Source organism: Typopeltis vanoorti, chromosome 3, assembly GCF_054136105.1.
Source record: "Typopeltis vanoorti isolate ZY-2024b chromosome 3, IOZ_Tvanoo_1.0, whole genome shotgun sequence".
Classification (NCBI taxonomy): Eukaryota; Metazoa; Arthropoda; class Arachnida; order Uropygi; family Thelyphonidae; genus Typopeltis; species Typopeltis vanoorti.
The window spans coordinates 16,607,908-16,627,852 of NC_143551.1; the positions used below are offsets into that span (position 1 = coordinate 16,607,908).

General features: G+C 35.1%; 2 protein-coding genes across 5 annotated transcripts in view; one reads left to right on the forward strand and one right to left on the reverse strand.

The window, feature by feature from the left end:
* Positions 1 to 16,115, reverse strand: LOC150107951 (uncharacterized). The gene is made up of 6 exons (XM_090390566.1): positions 15,931 to 16,115; positions 9,795 to 9,850; positions 9,475 to 9,579; positions 7,636 to 7,734; positions 7,229 to 7,252; positions 1 to 732 (listed from the first exon to the last, which is right to left on the reverse strand). Exons 1-6 carry the CDS (start codon positions 16,079 to 16,081, stop codon positions 31 to 33), a joined length of 1,137 nt encoding a protein of 378 aa, XP_090246692.1. The 5' UTR covers positions 16,082 to 16,115; the 3' UTR covers positions 1 to 30.
* The window catches only part of LOC150107952 (glutamate receptor ionotropic, kainate 5-like), a 17,759-nt gene continuing 11,096 nt past the window's right edge, over positions 13,283 to 19,945 (forward strand). The window contains exons 1-2 of one of the 4 annotated variants that reach the window (XM_090390563.1): positions 13,283 to 14,685; positions 19,735 to 19,845. In XM_090390563.1, the coding sequence (XP_090246689.1) occupies positions 14,667 to 14,685; positions 19,735 to 19,845 (130 nt within the window). In that variant the 5' untranslated portion in view covers positions 13,283 to 14,666. Of the gene's footprint in view, positions 14,686 to 18,249; positions 18,291 to 19,731; positions 19,846 to 19,945 lie in introns of those variants that run through there. The other 3 variants (XM_090390564.1, XM_090390565.1, XM_090390561.1) reach the window with 3 other exon arrangements.

The following is a 19,945-nucleotide window of genomic DNA, read 5'->3' on the forward strand; positions in this document are numbered from 1 at the left end:
TAAGCAATGAAAAGATTTTATTTTAGCATCCTACATGTCCAAACAGCTGCAGTTTGAGTCCTCGGGTGGGGGCTCTTGATAAACGGGTGAGGTTTCCCGATAAAGGGGTGGTGGGATTGCATGCTCTTTTGCGAGGTCAGGTGAAATGGGTTGGGATTCCGGATACGAGGGTTGTGGTACTGGACGGTCTTTCGGGACATCAGGTATCGGATGGAGATATTGGGGACGGAAAGGAGGTGGGGAATGTTTGGGAGGTGCTCTCTGGCGTTTGACAAAATCGTAAGGTGTGAGCATGTTCGGGGGTTTCATGTCTACTGTTACTGGATCTGCTATAATGTCGTAACGGAACTGTTCTAAGTTCACTGGAGCGGCTTCGACGGGTATTTTGTAGCCGAAGGCTGGTTCTAGCGGCTGTGTTAATATTGGAATCTCTATGGGAATGTTAGCAGTGCCCTGCAACTGTACAGTTGGAACATCTTTCTTGTGTGTTTGTACGTCGATTGTCACCTTTTTCTTTTTTACTTCCACTGGTTCTGATTTCGTGGGTTCTTGTTTTGAGTCAACCGATTCCACCGTTAAGTGTTTCTCTTGGTGAACGTCGCGCTTTTCTATTCCCAGTGGTTTATAAGAAGAAGGTTGTGGGATTGGGTTTGGATTTGGTGGTTGAGGAGGAGGATTCTCAGGTATCAGAGTCTCTGGTCGTATTGGCATAGGGTTGGGAACGAATGGCAACTGAAAAAAAAACAATGAGGATTATTATCATGGGAATTAGCACAGTAAACAAAACTAAAATAAAGAAATTCTAAGTTTAGACTGAATGATTAAGGAGTGCAAAAATGTGGATAGAAGAATCTGATTAGTATAAAAATCACTTATGTTTACTTGATTGAATAGCGCAGATCACTAAAGTTTCAAAGATCATAATTTTTTGTTAGAATAACTCGTTTCCGTACTCTACTATTTCGTGGTTTGAATTTCTTGGGACTAAAGTTCTAAATACTCTCTAACACCATCCATTGCAGTAGCTAATGATTAGGCCATTCGAGTAAGCGCTCCATATCTTCTCCATTTATGTATCCGCATTTTCTTGATCGCTTTCCTAATCTTTCTCTTAAGTTCCTTACCCACAACATTTGTGTTTGAAATGTTGCTCTAGAGAGCATCTTAAACTTTTAAAAGACGAATACGGACGCTTGGGCAGCGGTCGTGTTCTTTTATGTAGTGCAAACTAAGGCAACTCCGATGGAAATGATTGGATTCTTGTAAGCACGTTGGGTTAAATTTACGAAACTTTCGTTTTTACATACATTCCGTTTTGAAATAATGTTGGATCTTTAATATCCACTTTGCTTATGCAATTTACTTCGCCGAAATGAAGCGCATTGCTCTTTCTTTATTGATTACGCTCTACTGTATAAATTCCTATAGACAAGCGTGGATCGCATTCAGCTCTCTATACGATAATTTCAGACTTTTCTCTGGAATAATTTGTTCGTTATCTCTTATTCTCACCTGACCACAAACTTCTTCCAAATGTTAACTCTTCGTTATTTCTTTCTCTGTGTTCATTTACGAAGGAAATATTTCAGCAATTGCACTCCATCATTTTTCTTGCATACATTTATAAATTTTTCTTTACAAATTTTCTCACAGTTACAAATATATTTTCTTAGTTTGATTGTGATATCTCAAGACCAAGTCAAGACAAGTGTATAAAAGAAGAACTATAGACTCAAAGAGTTACAAATATTCTTGGAGAAGAAGACAGGGTCTAAAAACAAGATCCATTAGCAAAAATCTGAAAAATTACTCAGCAATGGAGACATATGACGAAGGGTTTGCGTGGATAGAAAACTCAGAACATCAAGGCGGATTCAGAATTTATAATGTTCCAGTATGAAATAAGGCTGACTCAGAAGGAACGAATCCAAGATGATTTGAGTGGAGCTCTCCTAGTAACCATTTCTAAAAACTAAAAGGAAACAGAGTGAGAAAATTAGAACAAAATTTGCTTACAGATGTGTAAGATTATTGAAGCATGCTTGAGAATAACCTAAGAAAAATTGTAGAGGAGACACTTGGAGAAGAACTTGCGATAATTTTCATTTGTACTTAAGAATCATTCTAAGGACATTTCGACTGAAGATAAGTTAGCTAGTATTATGCAGTTGTGGCATCGTTTTCGCAACCTGAAACTGGAGTTTTTCATCCAGAGCGTGGGTAATGTGTGTGTGTGTGTGTGTGTGTGTGTGTGTGTGTGTGTGTGTGTGTGTGTGTGTGTGTGTGTGTGTGTGTGTGTGTGTGTGTATTATATAGTGAGAAATGTAAAACTGCACTTTCGTAAAGGAAAAACCTTGCCATTGCTATTTAAGTGTAGCTAACGTATGTTCAGTTATTTGTGGTAATCTCTTCAGTAAAAGTATTTTCAGTTATCTGCATAAAACAAGCCACTTATTCTATTAAAATCAAGCAAGCGAAAGTTACTTGGCCAGTCATGGACCCTAAGGTCTTGTAATTTAAGGATTCTGATTAGATGGCTTGATTGTGGTGTGAATTTTGTAAGAAAATCAGCAACAAACTTGAGATTGTTACTATTAAGAGATAATCTCAGGTTATACGGTCATTTTAACAGGGGCTTTAATGATAACAAATAACAATTTAATTTGTAAGAAAACTGATGTTCGGGAACCTTACGGTGTTTTCAAAGTTTCCGTAAAATCCATTGAGGGTATATCTGGAAATAACGACGATGGTGATTGGTGAATCATAAATCGGAATGTATTTCTCCTGTTGTGCTTCATTTTTAACTATAAACAAAGCAATTTAGAGTTAAACAGTTTTGTCAAAATTGGTTTTAATTTTGACGTTGATTATACGCATCTTCGGACTTTGTTTTCGTTTCCTTCCAGTAGTCTTTCGTAGGTTCAAATGGCAATTTTTCATCGCACGAAAGCTGATCAAAACCTTCCTCATTGTACTTTTTTCTCTCTCGAAAATATTGGGAATATTTCGATCAGAAATTGGAAATCTCGTTTTCATCATGGTAAGCATAAGTTGCCAGTTCTAATCACTATGACATCATGAAATCTTTATTTTATTTTTTCATTGCTTGTTGCGAGAGGCCAGATGTGGGGAGCTGAGAGAGCAACGGTTGTAATGTTCCATTTAAGAATTCCAGTAAATATCAAGCAAAAATGAAGGTGTTTTGCGAGAGAATTCAATCATTTTGAGGTTCTCAGATCGTTTTCTCTGTCTGTGTAGAGAATATATGAATATAAATACCGTCTCAGTGTTTCTGCTAAGAATGAAACCGTCCGCACAATTCCACTACTGTCTAAGAAAATAATAAATAAAATAAAAATAATAATTAGGTTTTCCCTTCAGACTTTTGAACTTGGAAAAGCAAGGAAACGTCTGAATTTTATTCATTGTTTCCTTTTCGAAATGTTACAACATACGCAACGTCCTATCCAGTGGCGGCTCGTGGCATGAAATCGTGAGTGCTGCAACTTTCGAAATATACATACACACTGGAAGTACAGTGTACACGTGTTTTGATAAAATATCAAAATTATGGTAAAAATGAAACATGAAAAAATATTGTTTATTATCGATAAAATTATGCAGTTTAGTATAATTCAAATTTACTTAAAAATAAAATCCATTCCTTTAAATATAATTAATGGAATGGATTTACAACTTTTGGACATTGCAATTAAATCCTTTAATTGTAATGCCCAAATATTTAAAGAGGCGGAGTAAACACGATAAGCATTACGAACACTCTACTACTGGCGCAAACTGCATATAAACAACAGTGGAACTGCGCGACGGACAGTGCCGCATTACACTAACAGCACGCATCTCACTATGACGTGCATGTGCTTGCGCGGGTAACAATATGACACTGTGGTAAACGCCGTGCTGCTAGCGTCCTTCGCCTTCGTCCTTGATGATCAAATTAAATATTACAAGCAAATATAAATAAATTAATAAATATATTTATGTATCGAAAAAAATTGGGGGTGCTGTGGTTCCACATTTCCACGTTATAACGCACGTTACAACTTAAAAATAAACAGCTAATGATCTAGTACCTTTTAGGATACTACAGCTGATGGAGAAGCTCATCTCCATCAGCTGTAGTATCCTAAAAGGTACTAGATCATTAGCCAGTCTGAAAACATTATCATACCTCGTAAATTGTTCGATTCGAAACACATCACTTTTCAAAAAAGCAAAAAAAAAAAAAAAAAACACAACACAAGCAATTAAAGACATGGCCTAGATATTTCTCTCAGATTAATGGCTAAATTGGAGTCCAGTTTGAATCTGTTGATAAAAAGCTAATATAAATCTTAAACATCCCCATTGTTTTAATCAATCGGATTAAATGGAATTGAAAAGCGATAAAGGATATGAAAAATTATCCTTTTAACTGCTTCAAAAAAGAAAAGCGAAGCTCTTGCCATGCAACGAGTTTATATGTAAAATAAAAAGAACATTTTAAAATGATTCACGAAGGCGTCAGCTAGTAAACTCTAGCTAAATGGTTGGATTAACAAATCAAATGATTTGTGATATAGAAGATTAATCTAGCGTTTTTGTTTCTGAGAGTTCAGAGGCCCTACACTGTTTAAGTTGGGATAAACGGAAGTGGATAATCTCTTAGTAGTAAATGGAAAGAAGCGTTCGAAAAGCCTGAATGTGGAAAAGCCAGGATTGGAAACAGAGCTATAAAAGGCAGTAAATGAACAGTGGTGAAGATTGCAAGGTGTCTGGGCAAGTTCATATTGTTTGTAATGTTGCGTTTCCTTCGCAATCTCAGGTTCTCAGTACAATATACAAACAAACAAGCCAATAAGTTAGCATATGAAAACAAACAGCTATGAATTCCATTCGTCTGGAGTAAGCTGAGTGGCGGAAGCCTTTATTGCGAGAATAAGGAATTGGATATCGGATTAAGTGGAGACAGAAATGCAGAATCTAGATTAGAAGTTCTTTAAGCAAGAAGCTGAATTTATACTGCCCCTGAACAACTGAATATAAATTTGAATTAATTGGGATTACGAGCGAATCAACTAATGAGGACAACGTGCTGTGTCTGTTAATTGCTTGTTTTTGTTGATCGATTGTTTGGTTTGAAGAGAAGAAAATTACAAATCTGTGGGTTTAAAAACAACTATCACTTCTTTACAAGACTTGTAAATTCACCTTCGATTGCAAAGCTGGTATGAAACTTCTCTCATCCCAGACTAGATCCAAATCGGAGTCTTATCTCAGATCTACAGGAGCTAGAAGAAGAAGGTGTACTTGTAAAATATAAACTTCATTAACTCCAAGAAAACTAAATTTAGTTCTTCATTTCAAGCCAGTTAGAGAAAAATGCAGACAATTCCCGAGATGGATTATCCTAAATACATTGCATTTTCTATATACTTTGTCAACAAGATTACAACAAACTTCAAAAATTTCGCTGTTTGTAATAAATTTAGTTTAATCCTTTATTCAAGTGTAAGCAAACAAAGTTTGCGCCTGAAAATATCTTCAGGACTGGAGTAAGGTAGTGCAACACCAGGAAACTCCGAGCAAAGATGGACCAAGCTCTCATTACTCCTTGTCTCAGCATCTCCCATAATGCAAAACACATCTCCTTGCGGACATGTATACTGCTATGCATTAAGGGAAGGGCCACTACCCAGACCGGTTTCGAACTTTATTGAGATGTATTTAAGTAAAGACCTCTCTAAAAATTAGACAATCCAGAAAAATCGCCCAACTCAGCTTTGTTCCACTCAGTGACAGGCTCACCCCGTCACCAAGAAGAACTTCTCAGCATTGGCTCTACCCAGTGGCAGGCTCACCCCACCACCAGACAGAGCCATAATCTCAGCGGTGGCTCTACTCAGAGACAGGCAAAAACCTACTCCAAGCAGAGCCTCTCATATCCAGCATGTCCAGCATGGGAGGTTTCAACATTTATTGAGGTCTCGTCAGTGGGAGGCAGACTCAAACGTGGAGATACTAAGGCAGAAGCAATAGGAGAGGTCATATTTACCTATAGGAGTTGCCAACCGGTGTACCACCTTATTATTGAATTACTCTGGATTTAGAGAAAGATGTTGGAAGTTTATTTTTGCACTTGGTTAGACTATAATAATTTTAGTTTAATCCTTTATTCCAATCTGTCGATTCTTCCGATATCATCCGATTCTTTAGTCTAGTACATTCTAGTTACTGAGAGCTCAGAGTATGATAGTGTCTCGGTAGAAATCGACTTCAATGATTGAATATTCTCCATTTTTTTTTAACTGTAAGAACGAAGAAGGATTCATAATTAAAGATATTATTACTGCTATTTTTATACTGCGTATACAGTAATGACTTCTTTGATTTTTATAACTTAACATGTCTGGTGCGCTGATTATGTACATTCGAACAAAATGTCGGATATAATATTTCAGTTATCACCACATCGTTGGCTACATTTTGTTCAAAATAGCCAATGTTTTATCAACGCTGTCAATGCAGCACAATAGTTCATATAGTTCGGTAAAAATAAACGAAGATTCACTGGAATAGGACTCCACTTATAAGGTCGCTTACAGTTAAGTACTTCTTTAATAACAACACCAAAATCTACAGTGGACTAGAGCCAATTAGCAAATAACTTAATTGGATTTGGTCCAGTGTACGCTAAATGAGTTGACTCTAATAATTGCAAATTAGTTGGAACAGTCGCTCGGGACGTACGAAGTCATCCGTCAAACTCATGTGGACAAAGAGCGGTCTCATCACTTCCACCGAGTGTCTGCTGCAAGAAGAGAGATAACATCGGAACCATTAAAGTGAGATTACTCTTTACGAGTCAGAAGTTTATCGTCGGAATAAAATCATTTCGGAGTTTGTTTAGCAACGTTAATCAGGAGGGAAATGTAGGAAGATTGTTAACAGAAATCTAGGAAGGAGTCCCTAGAATTCCTTGACCCCAAAGACGGGAAGAAAATGAAACAATTTGTGAATTACATAATCTGCTGAACCTGGCAGTTAAAGGTTTTCCGATGACGAGTCTCGTCTCCCATTCGTTAATTCTTACAAAGACTTTATTTAGAAGCAATCTCCATGTGCCATCGTATATACGATTCCTTGAGAAATTAACTTAATTTATAGTTAATTTTCTCCCCCATAAATTACTGTTAAAATTTAGTTATATATAACTAATACTTACAAAGAGGGGAAGACCATGACATCGCTAAAAAAAAAAAGACATATTAGAGGATGTTCATCAAAATCACCAATTTTATTTTGCAAAGAAAAGTTTAAAGAACACCGAGAGTGCGATATTATTTATTAGAACAACTCAGTTTAATAAATAAGCAATACGTTTACTTTATTACGCAAATAACACACATAGAGATGAGCCAGCATGGGAGTTTACAATTGTAAACAAGGGCTAAAAGAGAACCTTCGTTTTTTTTCAAAGGACTTTACTCTTATCTAAGGTGTGTTATTCCAATGTAAATATGAAGGACATTGGTAAGTCACAACCTTGTTATCCGTAATGTAAACTTTTCTGACGTTATTCTAATTTCAAATTACAAAGAAATGGAATCGAAATAAAAATCCATTCCTTACCTGATAGGTGGTTAACAGATTGGATACAATTAAAGGTTCAGGAAGGCCGCTCTTTGCATGGATATTAGCCAGAACACAATCCTTTATCTTGTAGATTAACTGTAAAAGAAAGAAGAAACAACCCATGCCGTGTCATAAAAATAATATTTATAGAAATAACTGCACGGATAATGATTATTAAAGGCAAAGACAAATAATTTATTTCTCTCTCTATCTCACACACACACTTTACTGGTATTTCATTTAAATGAAAACGATGACGTTGAAATTTTAATTTAGAAATCGGATATTTCAGATAGACTTTAAGAAAGGTAACAGCCGTCTTACGAACTGGTCTTTTTTATGTTAATCACAACCATGTAAAGATGGCGTACGTATTACCAGCTAAGGTAAGGTAATTTGAGAATACTGCTCCAGAGGCTGTTTTTCAAGTTGCTTCGATAAGAATAGTTGTAGTGTCACATCCGAGGAAGAAATCGAAAGATATTTACACAACATCTATTCCATAGTGGGATATGAACCAACAACGTGTAGACCACTTAGAGGAAAAGCTGTTCATTTGACCGAGCGATCAGATAGAATGATTCCACTTACTGATAAAGCATGCAACGTGCGTTGGTGAATAAGTAGCAGTTTTTATTTTTTTTTAAATTTATATATATGCAATCTCGTGAAGAAATAAAGCAGATCAAGTAAAGAAGCATACCACTTAATAACTTATGAAGACAGCAAATAATTGCAATCAGTCTCGCCTCGCAAAGAAAACAGTTTTCTATTGGACTTGATATTATCTTCATAAGAGGAACGTTTGAGGTAAAAATAATTTAATTAAAAGATACTACACTCGAACAGAAATATGAAACGATATATTCATCATGAGTGTGAAATGATTCACATTTTTCATAATAAAAACCATTTGGGATCGATTAATCCTAAGAGGTCTATTCTGCTGTCTATAATCATATAGCTACGTCACTATGGGTGGAAAAATTTTGATGAAATTTGGGTTCTTACAAAAACTTGCATAACCATTTTTAATCTTGTTGATATATTATATCAATTATTTGCTGGTCAAAATACTCAAAATTTAACTATTTAGTTGTGGTTAGTCTAGTGGCTTTGCGGTTCGCAACCATATGTCTGGGAAAGGAGTGGGTTCGATTCCTGTCACCGACGTGAAGAGCTTAAGGATCTTTCTCAGACATAGCCAAGTTAGCCAGTCTTGGGCGTGGATAGGAGGGTTTTTCTTGCCTTTTACCAGTCCTAGGACGGATGAGAAGGATAGGATAGTTGTGGTAAATCGCTGAACAAAAATCATTGTAAGTAGCGGGTGATTTCAATCGTCTGGAATGACGCTCTTCCTTGCTTACTGGAAGCACAAAGCAATATGAACATGCAATGTCTAGAACAGGAAGTTCCAGTGTTGTCTAAACTTTACACCAAGCAGTGGCGTGCCGTACAGTTGCTGGCCTAGAGAGGGGTTAGCGTATCTCTGATCATTAGCCTTGTAGGTTCGAATCACTGCGTGGGCATGGATGCTTGTGATTGTTCTTAGATGGAAGATGAGTTTTATCGCCGCTTATGGAGGTCTAAAGTGGGCTCCAATAAGCGGGGTATGAATGCCCACTGCCCACGACTCGATCGTGCTATAGGTAAACGAGCTTTCTTGAGTGAGAGTCCCATAAACACACGAAAGAATATCACAATATAATAAACCGATACAATTTGAGATAGTGTTGTATCCTTTAACAGATAACCGAATTTATTTATTTATTCATTTAAGTATTTCCTATTTGTTCACTAATTGAAATTTTCGATTGAAACTTTTGTATAACCCACCTGACGGGGACCATTTCTCCCACCACAGTGAAGTTCAACGGCATCTATCGGCGAATGAATCAGAATATTATATCTTGCTGCACATGAACCTAATTCTTGCCAATACTGAAAAAAAAAAAAAAAAAAAATCAAAGTGTGATAAAAGATTGAAAAGTAAGTGGTAGACATTCTAGTAATAATTACAGAAACGAAAATGTAAGAAAAGTTAAAGAAAATAGAACAGAACAGCGATTGCACAATAAGTGCGTGTTGTTGAATTATCCATTTTAATTAATCTCAACGTTAATTCGGTATTACAAACGAAATGAACAAATACTCACCGGCAGATCTTGGATTTCAGTAACGCAATAGAATTCATCCACGACATTCTTATCAGCTGAAAGTAAAGGATATTGCAGTGAATTTCAAGACTAAAAGAGATTGATGAGATTCTGGAAAGAACTCTAAAACCAAAGGGTTTTGTTTTGAATGAAGAGCATTCAAACATTTCCCAATGAAGCCACAATGATGATACTTGGAACATAGCGCCATCTATTGATCGAATAAGAAAGCAAACGTTTTTTTTTTTAATGTTTGCTGTTACATTTCTTTTACTTTTTCTTAATATTTAATTGCTCTTTATTTTTTTTTAAATAGTTTATTTGAGGTTTAGATAATGTTATGTATCTAATAGGAATACAACTATCAGTTATTCCATTTTTATAAATTAAAACAAATCATGTAAACGATGAGTTAGGAATTTACAAGAAGCATAGAACAGGGTCAAAGTTCCTCCTAATACAGTTGTTCGACGGAAGCATCTTTTGAAGGTTTCTTTCCGTAATAATACTTGGCGAACTTTACCCTGATAAAAAAGAAGTAGGCACATAGGAAAACACATAAGAATAGGCATAAACAAATAAATATTAAAAGATTGAGTTCAGCGTAGATTAGCTTATCAGCCACTTTTAAATCCATCGAAATGAAAATTTTATCGATAATCCTAAACCAGTTTTCCTCTGAAGTTATTTATAAATTTGGATATTTAGCTTTACACAATCTGATATTGTTGATTCCTGGTACTTCCTGCCTTAAAAATTCTGAAATTATTCGATATTTGAAACCGAATGTCTCCAGTGGCTGTGACGGAGCTGTTTTCAGAGAATGACACTGAATAAGCTATCGTTCGGGAAAATATTTCGCCCCAGTTTCCAGGACCTCATATTTCACAGTATATTGTTCTCAGAAACAATCATAAACACTGGAATACAACACAATTCTGAAACAGATATCTATATCTTTATTTTCTTTTAAGACGAGCTTCTTCTGAGAATAAACTCATTTTTCAGAATTTACAATTTTTTAAAAATGAATTGGTTGTTTTGAGAAATGTAAGGATATGAATAGAATTTTCAATAACATTTTTTAATTGAAAATTTAAACATCAAAAGAAGAATGAATCCTATGGATCGTTTAGAACGTTTTCCCGAAAAGATACTTGACGAATTTTCCAAACACACAATAAGAATAATAATGATGTTGTTCATTTTCTGTCGTATGTTCCTCCTCTGTCAGAACTCGAGTGGCTTTTTTTAATTTTTTTTAATGACGCACTTATTCAGAGGAATACAACAAATGTTTCTGAGGAATAAAAATAATAAATTAACGTTTATAAAGGAAAATAGTCTTCGGTTGTTTTGAAATCAGGGACCTGTTGAAATAGTTTAAGCGAATTCATTTTGTTAAAAGTGATTTACTCTATTAATGTTCACTCTACATAGTGAGTAGTGTCTAATCATTATTTAGAAATATATTTTTGGGGAATACTGGGATTGTTGTTAGCCAAAGATGAAAACATGATGGTAAAATCCCAAGGAACAGCTAAGTAGATGGCATAAAACTGACAGAAACGGATAGGGAAGGATATTGCATTGCTCCTGTCACGTATCATGTAGAAAATGCGTCGATTTTCTTAATCTAGATGGTTCAGGGCATCTATAACTGCCTATCTGCCGTAGAACATTGACTATTAAATTCGCCATTCCATTCTCCGTGTTTGGACAGCACTCCTTTTGGAAAGGTGTGCACTGTGGAGAGAAGCATCCCGATACACATCATTCAAATCTGATGAATGTGTTTAGCTATGCCGGTTGCCGAGAGGAGGTTATTTACTGGAGTGCATCGTACCATATGCTCTAAAAATAGGAATACCGAAAAAATATATTCTGCACTAACATGCCCGACTTCATTATAGGAATTCATTGCTATTCTGATGCTGGAATGAGAATATCTCTGTGCATTTATCAACATTGTGCGAGATATCCATCCGGAGTTTGTATCTTCTGTAATTGTCATACGTGTATTGGTTTGTGAAAATAAAGTGTTTGAGTTTAATCAATCAATCAAAAAAAATCAATAATAATAATATTTGTATAGAGATTTCTCCCCCGTCCCTGATGGGGGTGGGGGGGTTAGCCCCCTAATGAGGGATTAAGTATATACATATTGATCACTGTAGATCCGTGTGTATTCATGGGTCCAGTTTGTCTGTTCTGAGGGACGAAAAACCCGAATTTCGGGTTGAAAAAAACCTTCTACCTCCGTATGAGACTGGCTAACTTACCTTTAGTCCAAAGACACCAGATAAAGGTTCCTCAAGTCACGGACGAGAATCGAACCCAGGTCTTTCCCACCAAAGGGCTTCGTCTATACCTGCTGAGTTGCGGAGGTTCTATAAAATCACTAATTAATATTTACGATAAACATCACTAAACTTCTAAAAAGATTTAGGATCAAGCTGCTAAATCAAGAATATAAAAGCTTCAAAACTGTATACGATTTGAGAATTTCTACATATTTTTCTCCACTTGCAAACATGAAGTTAAATATATTATAATAGGATTAAAATAACTTTGCACTCTGTGACACGAAGTTATAAAAATCGGTATAGCGAGAGACGTGTTGTTCAAATATATCTGGATCCTTTAGTTTATATTTTTAACCTATGACTGATGGCTGGCACACTTCCAACAGAATTCAAGAAGGCTGTGACAATACCAGCTCATAAAAAAACAGTGAAAAAATGACCTTAACAATTAGAGGCATCAGCCATTCCTTTCAGATTTTTAAAAATATTAACAAATTGGCTAAATGAAATTAGGGATATTTTTAGGGAAAAAAAACTTTTTAATGAGCCAGTTTGGGTTTAGAAAATGCTGCCGCTAAATAACTTCAGGGCTTCGTAAAACGATCAACATCAACTAATTTGAGCAGTTTTACTAGAGTATGCTAATGAGTCGTTTAAAAATACTTATTTAAGTTCTTTTAAAAAGGAGTTTGCATATCTGAATTAAAAATTAAATCAAATTTTATTTTTCACAATCTTATTTAAAAATAGCAGTGATCCGTGGTACTCAAAGGCCACTGAGGCACATGACCTATCCCGATTGGTCTTCATAACCATAAAATTAGCATAAACTAGCCGATTAACCTTATGCCTAAATATCTGTATGTAACCTCTATGGGTTTCGTTGGCCTGTTTGTTTGGTTGCATGAATAAAATCCCAAATTTTTAGTAGTAAAACTCTGCCATTTTATATCAGACCTGTTTACCTACCTTCAGTTAAAGGCGATGATAAAGATTATCGCATACTAAATGACCGAACTAATTAATTAGGAGGCCATTTATTTTTCGAAAGAAAATACTGATCTTATGGCAACAAATGGATAAAAAGATAAATGGATAAATAAATAAATAAATAAATAAATAAATAAATAAATAAATAAATATATATATATATATATATATATATATATAAGTTCCCGACTTAGTCGATCGCTGGCACGGGAAAATAGTTTTTTTCTCCTCCTGGAAACTCCGATTTTAAACCCTGTATCTTAAGAAAATCGACGTTAGAACTGTCACTATTTCCGATAATAATATATATAGTGTTAGAATTAGGGTCCACTAGATGGCGGCAGCTGTCTTCCATACTCTTTCCAGATGCTAATTACAAATCCTTGATAGTCTTGGACCAGCTATCTGTGATTGGCTAAGGATGGATTATTGCTTCCTCATCCTTTCCAGAAAGCAAGTTAGGATTAAGAAACCTCACCTAATCCCTTTGGAAAATAACATTCGTTAGCGCACTAAGTTTATTTATTTATGGATTATTTTTAACTCGTCTAGCTAATACTAAAGTTAGAACGTATTGGATAGCTGTAGCATTTCGAGCTGAATATTCGCCAGTCGCTGGTTTTTCAAAACGAGTCAAGGACATGTTGAGTTTTCATCAATAAATCACCATTCTTTCTTACAATTGCGATGTGTAAGACGCATAAATATTGACCTTTTTTTACTCGTTCAATTAAGATCTGAGTTCATATAAGCAATTTCGAATTTTTGATAATTTCCTGTTAACTAAAAGTAAATAAAAATAAGTTTGTTTGTTAATTGTAAAACAAACAAACAAAATATAACCACATAAAGCGATGATCTTTGGTGGTTACATATGGAAGCGAAGCATGGACTCTTAGTGAAAAAGACCAAGACAATTTGAGGAAATTTGAAAAGAAGATTATGAGAAGAATTTATGGACCTGTTGAAGAAAACAGTGTATGGAGAATACAAAGAAATTACTCAGATACTAAAAGAAGAAGATATTGTTAGGTTTATAAAAGCGCAAAGATTGCAATGGTTAGGGCATGTAGAGAGAATAGAAGACTTCCGTATGCTAAGAAGAATACTGAGAGGGAGAGAAGATATATGCAACAAGGAAAAAAGGAAGATCGAGATTAAGATGGATTGATAACGTAATCTGAGACTTGACTGTTATGAAAGTGAAAGGCTGGGAGAGATTAGTTAAGGACAGAAGATCGTGGAGCCAAGTTGTACAGGAAGCTCACAACAGGATGTAACGCCGGATGGTAGGTAGGTAAAGCGATGATCTTTATTGTTGAAAAACATAATCTATTATAACACAGTCTTTTAAGTTTTAAATAAAATATTCCCAAACAGTTAACTTTTATTGGAATGTGCACGGCTCGATAACCTTCAGGTGAAACTATTCTTCAGTTGATTGGAAAGGATGGGCTGGTTTGGTCTTCAACTCCCTATCCGTTGACTATTTGTTGACATACGTATCTTCGTTGCCGGCCTGGTTGGCCGAGTGATTTGCCTAACCCACTTTCCAACCAATAACCTGCGAGTTCGAATGCTGTGTGGACATGAAGGTTTGTGATTGTCTTGTCTTTAGGTGGATAATAATTTTCATCATGGGTATGAGCAATGTTTGCGAACAATGTAAAAATTTAATTAAAGGACAATATATATATATATATATATAATTAATTAAAATTAGAACAAACCCTTAGTCAACCCGCGGTACTCTTGTTTTACGAAACCTTTCGTGTGTGGGAAGCACATAAAAAATAACCTTCTTGTCATGTTGAGCTCACAAGAACAGTTACTACATTCCTGTTATGTCCAAGAGACGAATTACATATAAAATTCATACTAATAAAGTAATGTACTTCTAATGAGTTTGTTAATATAATGTTTAAAAAATATGGCATTTAGAAATTCTATTTTATTTATGTGAATTAGCCGTTACTTTACTTTTCTGACAATCTATTCCAAATCTCATTTAAATGATTTTTTTCTAAATATTCGTCTATAGATATCGACATTCCACAACTTATCCAAAATTCGTGCTTCTCAGATTTAACGCCATTTGATTTTCATTGCTATACATTTAGTTTAGCCAGATACCAAATTGTTTGTACCCATCCACAAACTGAAATATAGATATTCCGGTTTGCTTGAACATCCGTCTACAAGCGCAAATACCTGAACTACTCAAATTATACAAGCAAGATTATATTAATAATAAAATGGTGGATTGATATATCTCATTATTTGATTTATAGCTTCAATTTTTATGTAATAGTTTAAAATAATTTTAAATAATATATCATTTACTTCGGTATTCTATATGTGTTTTTTAATTTTATTGAAAATTTTCTACATTCTTGAGAGCTTTACATTTTTAACCGATTACTTCATCTCCACATTTAATCTTCTCTCTGATTGGCCAGTCGGTTCTGAGTCTGAGTTTTACGATCATTGAAGCTATAGAAGGGAGAAAACCGTTATCATAATTTTTTTTTTAGTTCTATGAATAACTTCGTACCTTTATCTAGCAAATAAAGTCTAAAATCTAGCAAATAAAATATTTTAATTTTTCATTATATCAATAATAACAATTTTTAAATAAATAAATGAATCGATAAAGTAAAACAAAGTCTTCGGAAAATGCAGAGCAACCATTGTGACGTCATTGACACGTTTCACTATCGTAATGAAATCACCATAAGTTCACACATTACGCATTATTTAAATTGCATCTTAACGAGTTTATTTAAGTGTTCTTTGAATAACATGCGAAAATGATATTAATTTTTTTTTTCTGTACTTACCACACACTCTAGCAAGTATGAAGTCCAAATGACTATCACTCAGAGATTCCACTTGCGTGAACACGAGGGCGACACACACCACTGCAATCTTCACGCACAACATTATGGTGGAGGGACCTTTCGATAACTGCTCCGATCTCAAATAGTGCATCCTGGATCGTTGGGTAGTTGTTATGTGAGAGCTGAAGACGTACAGAAATGGAGACCGGTGACAAACTCCAAAGGAACTGTAGAGTTGGGTGATGCAGGGGTGTCAGCTTTCTCTCCTGGTTAAAATGAAGGGGGGGGGGGAAAGGAAGTGACACAAAGCAAGACGATTCCGGGTTTTAAATGCAGAAGAAAACAGTTACATAAGCAAAATTCGAGAATAAATTCACACAAAATTTAACGAGGAAATGTTTCATCGATTCAATTATTAGTCTTTTTGTAATTGAGAGACTAAATCTCATATTTGCAATTCTTTGAGCTTCCAATTAGAGCTGTTACAAATGTCCCAAGATTTCAGTGTTTCCGAGAACGACCAGAGCGTGCACATAACTTCAGTCAGTTATATCAATGCTTCCCAAACTTCTAAATGTCACGGTCCCCTTTGGAAAAATTAAAATATTTCACGCCCCCCCCCCAGAAAAAAAATCGTAATATAGACATATATTATTATAATATTTATTGTATTTATATTCAATACAAAACATACTACAGCGAATATTGCAAAAATCAAATGCAAATATTACATTTAGCAAAATTTGTGAACCCGCACCAATGTGTGATTTTTCCCCCATTAAAATATAAAAAAAAAAAAAATAAGTAATAAATAATAAAAATTAAATACGTTTCTTTTAAGATTAAAAAAACTCACTTAGTCTTAAAACATTTTCAATTTATTTTCATTATTTCACGGCCCACAGTTTGGGAAGCGCTGAGTTATATATATCGGAGTTACATTTAGCAACACTTCTTTGGGGTTGTCTGGAGAGCAACCCACAGTCGTGTAAAAGCAATCGAAACCCCTTTAATACTTCTTGATTCTTTCAAATAAACAATTGTCAAAACTATTCAAATTAAGTAGATATTAAATCCAACATGATTTCATTGCCGAATATAGAAATTACAAGAGTTTCATGCCGAATATAGAGACTATAAAAGTTTCATGCGGATACAAGCGTACGCCAACCTTTCATGACAGGGCAACTCGTGGTAAAGGTGGAGCAAGCTCCGATCTGATTTTTGGCTCTCTTTTTTCAGTAATTGTCATAACATTGAATTATGATCACCATTAACTGGAATGAAACATGTCCACTATACTAAATATGAAACATACGTGTAGCACTGAACACTTACAGAGTGTAATTGGATGTGTGCTGCGCAAACCAGAGTGTTCAAGATGCACTCATCGAGTAAATATAACGATACGACAAAGTGTGTAAAAGTGTTTGATCTTTGAAAGTCGACCGTATTTTCATTTCGGATACTGCTCTCCGTATTAGCTCATTATCCATGCTTGCTAACGTGGACAGAAAATGTGGCCAAACAGGCGAAATCACTTCCAGCTGGCAACAAAATTTAATTTAATATATAATATCTGTTATATTATCTGTAGACTGGCCTCTCCCCCTTCTTTCTTTTCTTCTTGCTCCTTCCCTCGTTCCTTTACTGTTAGAGGGATAGTGGTGGATCTTTCATATTTTGCTACAGTATTTCATTTGACTTTATGCAGTGAGAGTTTGCCTTCTCTCCTAGGTATTAGCCTCACCTAGTAGGCCGACGTTCCAAGCCACCTGGCCAACTTGGGATGGTATGGGACCCAAATCTCCCAGATATGTGGAATAGGCCTCTGCAAACGTACCACTTTTTACTTGCAGTACGTCGCTCCAAAATGCTAATATAGTTGTGCCTTATAATACACGAGGTCCATCCTTTCTTTTTTAAATACTTCGTGAGGGATTAATAAAAGATATTATTTTAGAGAATGTTCTGTACAAAATATGGATGATGAGAACAGATGGATTTTTAAAAACGCAAAGTGTGTTCGATAGAATTACCTGAGCTAGAGCTGGCTGATGTTTGGAATTAAGTCGAAGTGAACAAGATTAGGAAGCTGACGTATTGTCTCTTACTGCGTGTGCATTCTTCAGGGCTGGTTTGCTTGTTTTTGTAAGACAAAAAAAAAAAAAAACACTCAAGTTTTCCAGAGGGGGAAAGCTTTTCCAGCCGCATCGACACCGGTTAAACTTCCTTCAGCTGAAATTCTGCAAAGGTTCTTCATGTCCTAAACGGAACCAAAGGGCATCATCAACACTAATCGATTACCGAGCAGCTTTCCACAATGCATTCTGGAACACCTTGGAGATTCACGTATTTTAGTGAGTAAAGATTTATTTCTCTTTTTTCTACTTCTCTTGGCAGATCTTTCTATTGTCGACTATGTTTAATGTGAAGTTTAGCTTTAGATATAAAGAGGTTCAAATAGAAGAAATGTTTATTTCTTGTTTGTACGCGAGATAAAAGACAATCAGAAAGAAAAAATAATATCAATTTAGCGAAATGACTTACAGAAAACTTGTGTGTGTGCGTGTCCATTTAGGACGTGTGCAATAACCGACGAGCAGGCCATTTTGGATTGGAAATTATCCTGATGAAAAGCAACTGCCTGAGTATGAAGCACAAACATAATGACCCCTTGATCATCTGAACGAAATTTTATATTATATTTTAGCTTTTACCAAACTAAATACTTTTTATTTAAAATGTTTCGTTATTGCTAGAAGAAACAACGAGAATACTTAATGGAAAAGAGATGACCATTCTATCTTAATTATCTTTCTTAATAGCATATTATCTCAAAAAAGACTGTGATCTACTCTATATTTAATTTCTCATTTGGATTCAATCAAAATAATAACGAGGTGATCCGCTTTATGTTTTGGACCTTCAATGTCAGAGCAAGTCATGCTGCAGTGATTTGCTCACTGGGGCGAAAGACTTCGATCTGCTCCATCGATGGATTGGAGTACCTTCTCTGTTGAAACCAACAGTGATAAAAGCAATGTGAATTGCGTTTTCTATAAATTGATGTGCACATGCTGCAGTTGTCAGTGTACGCCGTCGGAAAATATGGCAATCCATGATGCACTTGTATGTTTTATTCTCTTCATGTTCCTTCCCAAAGCGTTCTGTTCAGTGAATAGTAAGCAACAATTTCTTAAATGCGTTTGCTAGTTTTGTGGTGATGAATTTAAAGAAAGGTCTCAAGAAATGAAAAAGATGATCACAAAATATCACTGGGAGTAATATTTAGAGATCTTGTTCGTCAATAAACTTTAGCAGTAATGGCTGAAATTAAGACAGTACTTTGCACTTATGATTATTATGCAATTGTTTGTTACAACAATAGCGGAATTGTTGTAACTCTTATACCATAGTATAAATATTCATTCGTTTGCTAGCAATTGCTCTGAGGCAATGAGGCATTCGGTGAAACAAAATGACTGCAATAAGTATAATTCAATATATTTATTACTTTATTGCAATTCTGTTTCACCGAATGCCTCATTGCCTCAGAGCAATTGCTAGCAAACGAATGAATATTTATACTATGGTATAAGAGTTACAACAATTCCGCTATAAATTAATTTTACTACTTTGATAAAATATTGCGGCATATAGTATTCTAGACTGACCTTTAAGTAATCAAAAATATTTCCCTTAGAAAAATGAATATTTCTGTTTTAATTTTTAGGACAGATGGAGTTTACTATTTATTGAAATTGTGTCACTAATAACACACGCTTTCTTTCTTCTCAGCAGATTCCATAATATTAAACGAATGCTCTAAGAAAACCTCTAGCCACTTCGTTGCCCAGCTGATGAGCAACCTTGGACTAAAGGATATTCTGATCGTCTATTCCACCCAAACAGGTTTGAACACAAACTTTTTAAATGTTAATGATTGTTTATTGATTATGATTGTGAATTATAGCTAAAGAGATGTCATATAAGAAATAAAAATACCCTAGAC

Excerpts from the sequence above, each read along its gene's own strand:
- LOC150107951 (XM_090390566.1), bottom strand. The coding sequence starts at position 16,081 with ATGCACTATTTGAGATCGGAGCAGTTATCGAAAGGTCCCTCCACCATA. Across the intron at positions 9,851-15,930 it reads CATACTTGCTAGAGTGTGTG|CTGATAAGAATGTCGTGGAT; the intron begins GTAAGTACAGAA and ends CTTTACTTTCAG. Across the intron at positions 733-7,228 it reads GTCATGGTCTTCCCCTCTTT|TTGCCATTCGTTCCCAACCC; the intron begins GTAAGTATTAGT and ends TTTTTTTTTCAG.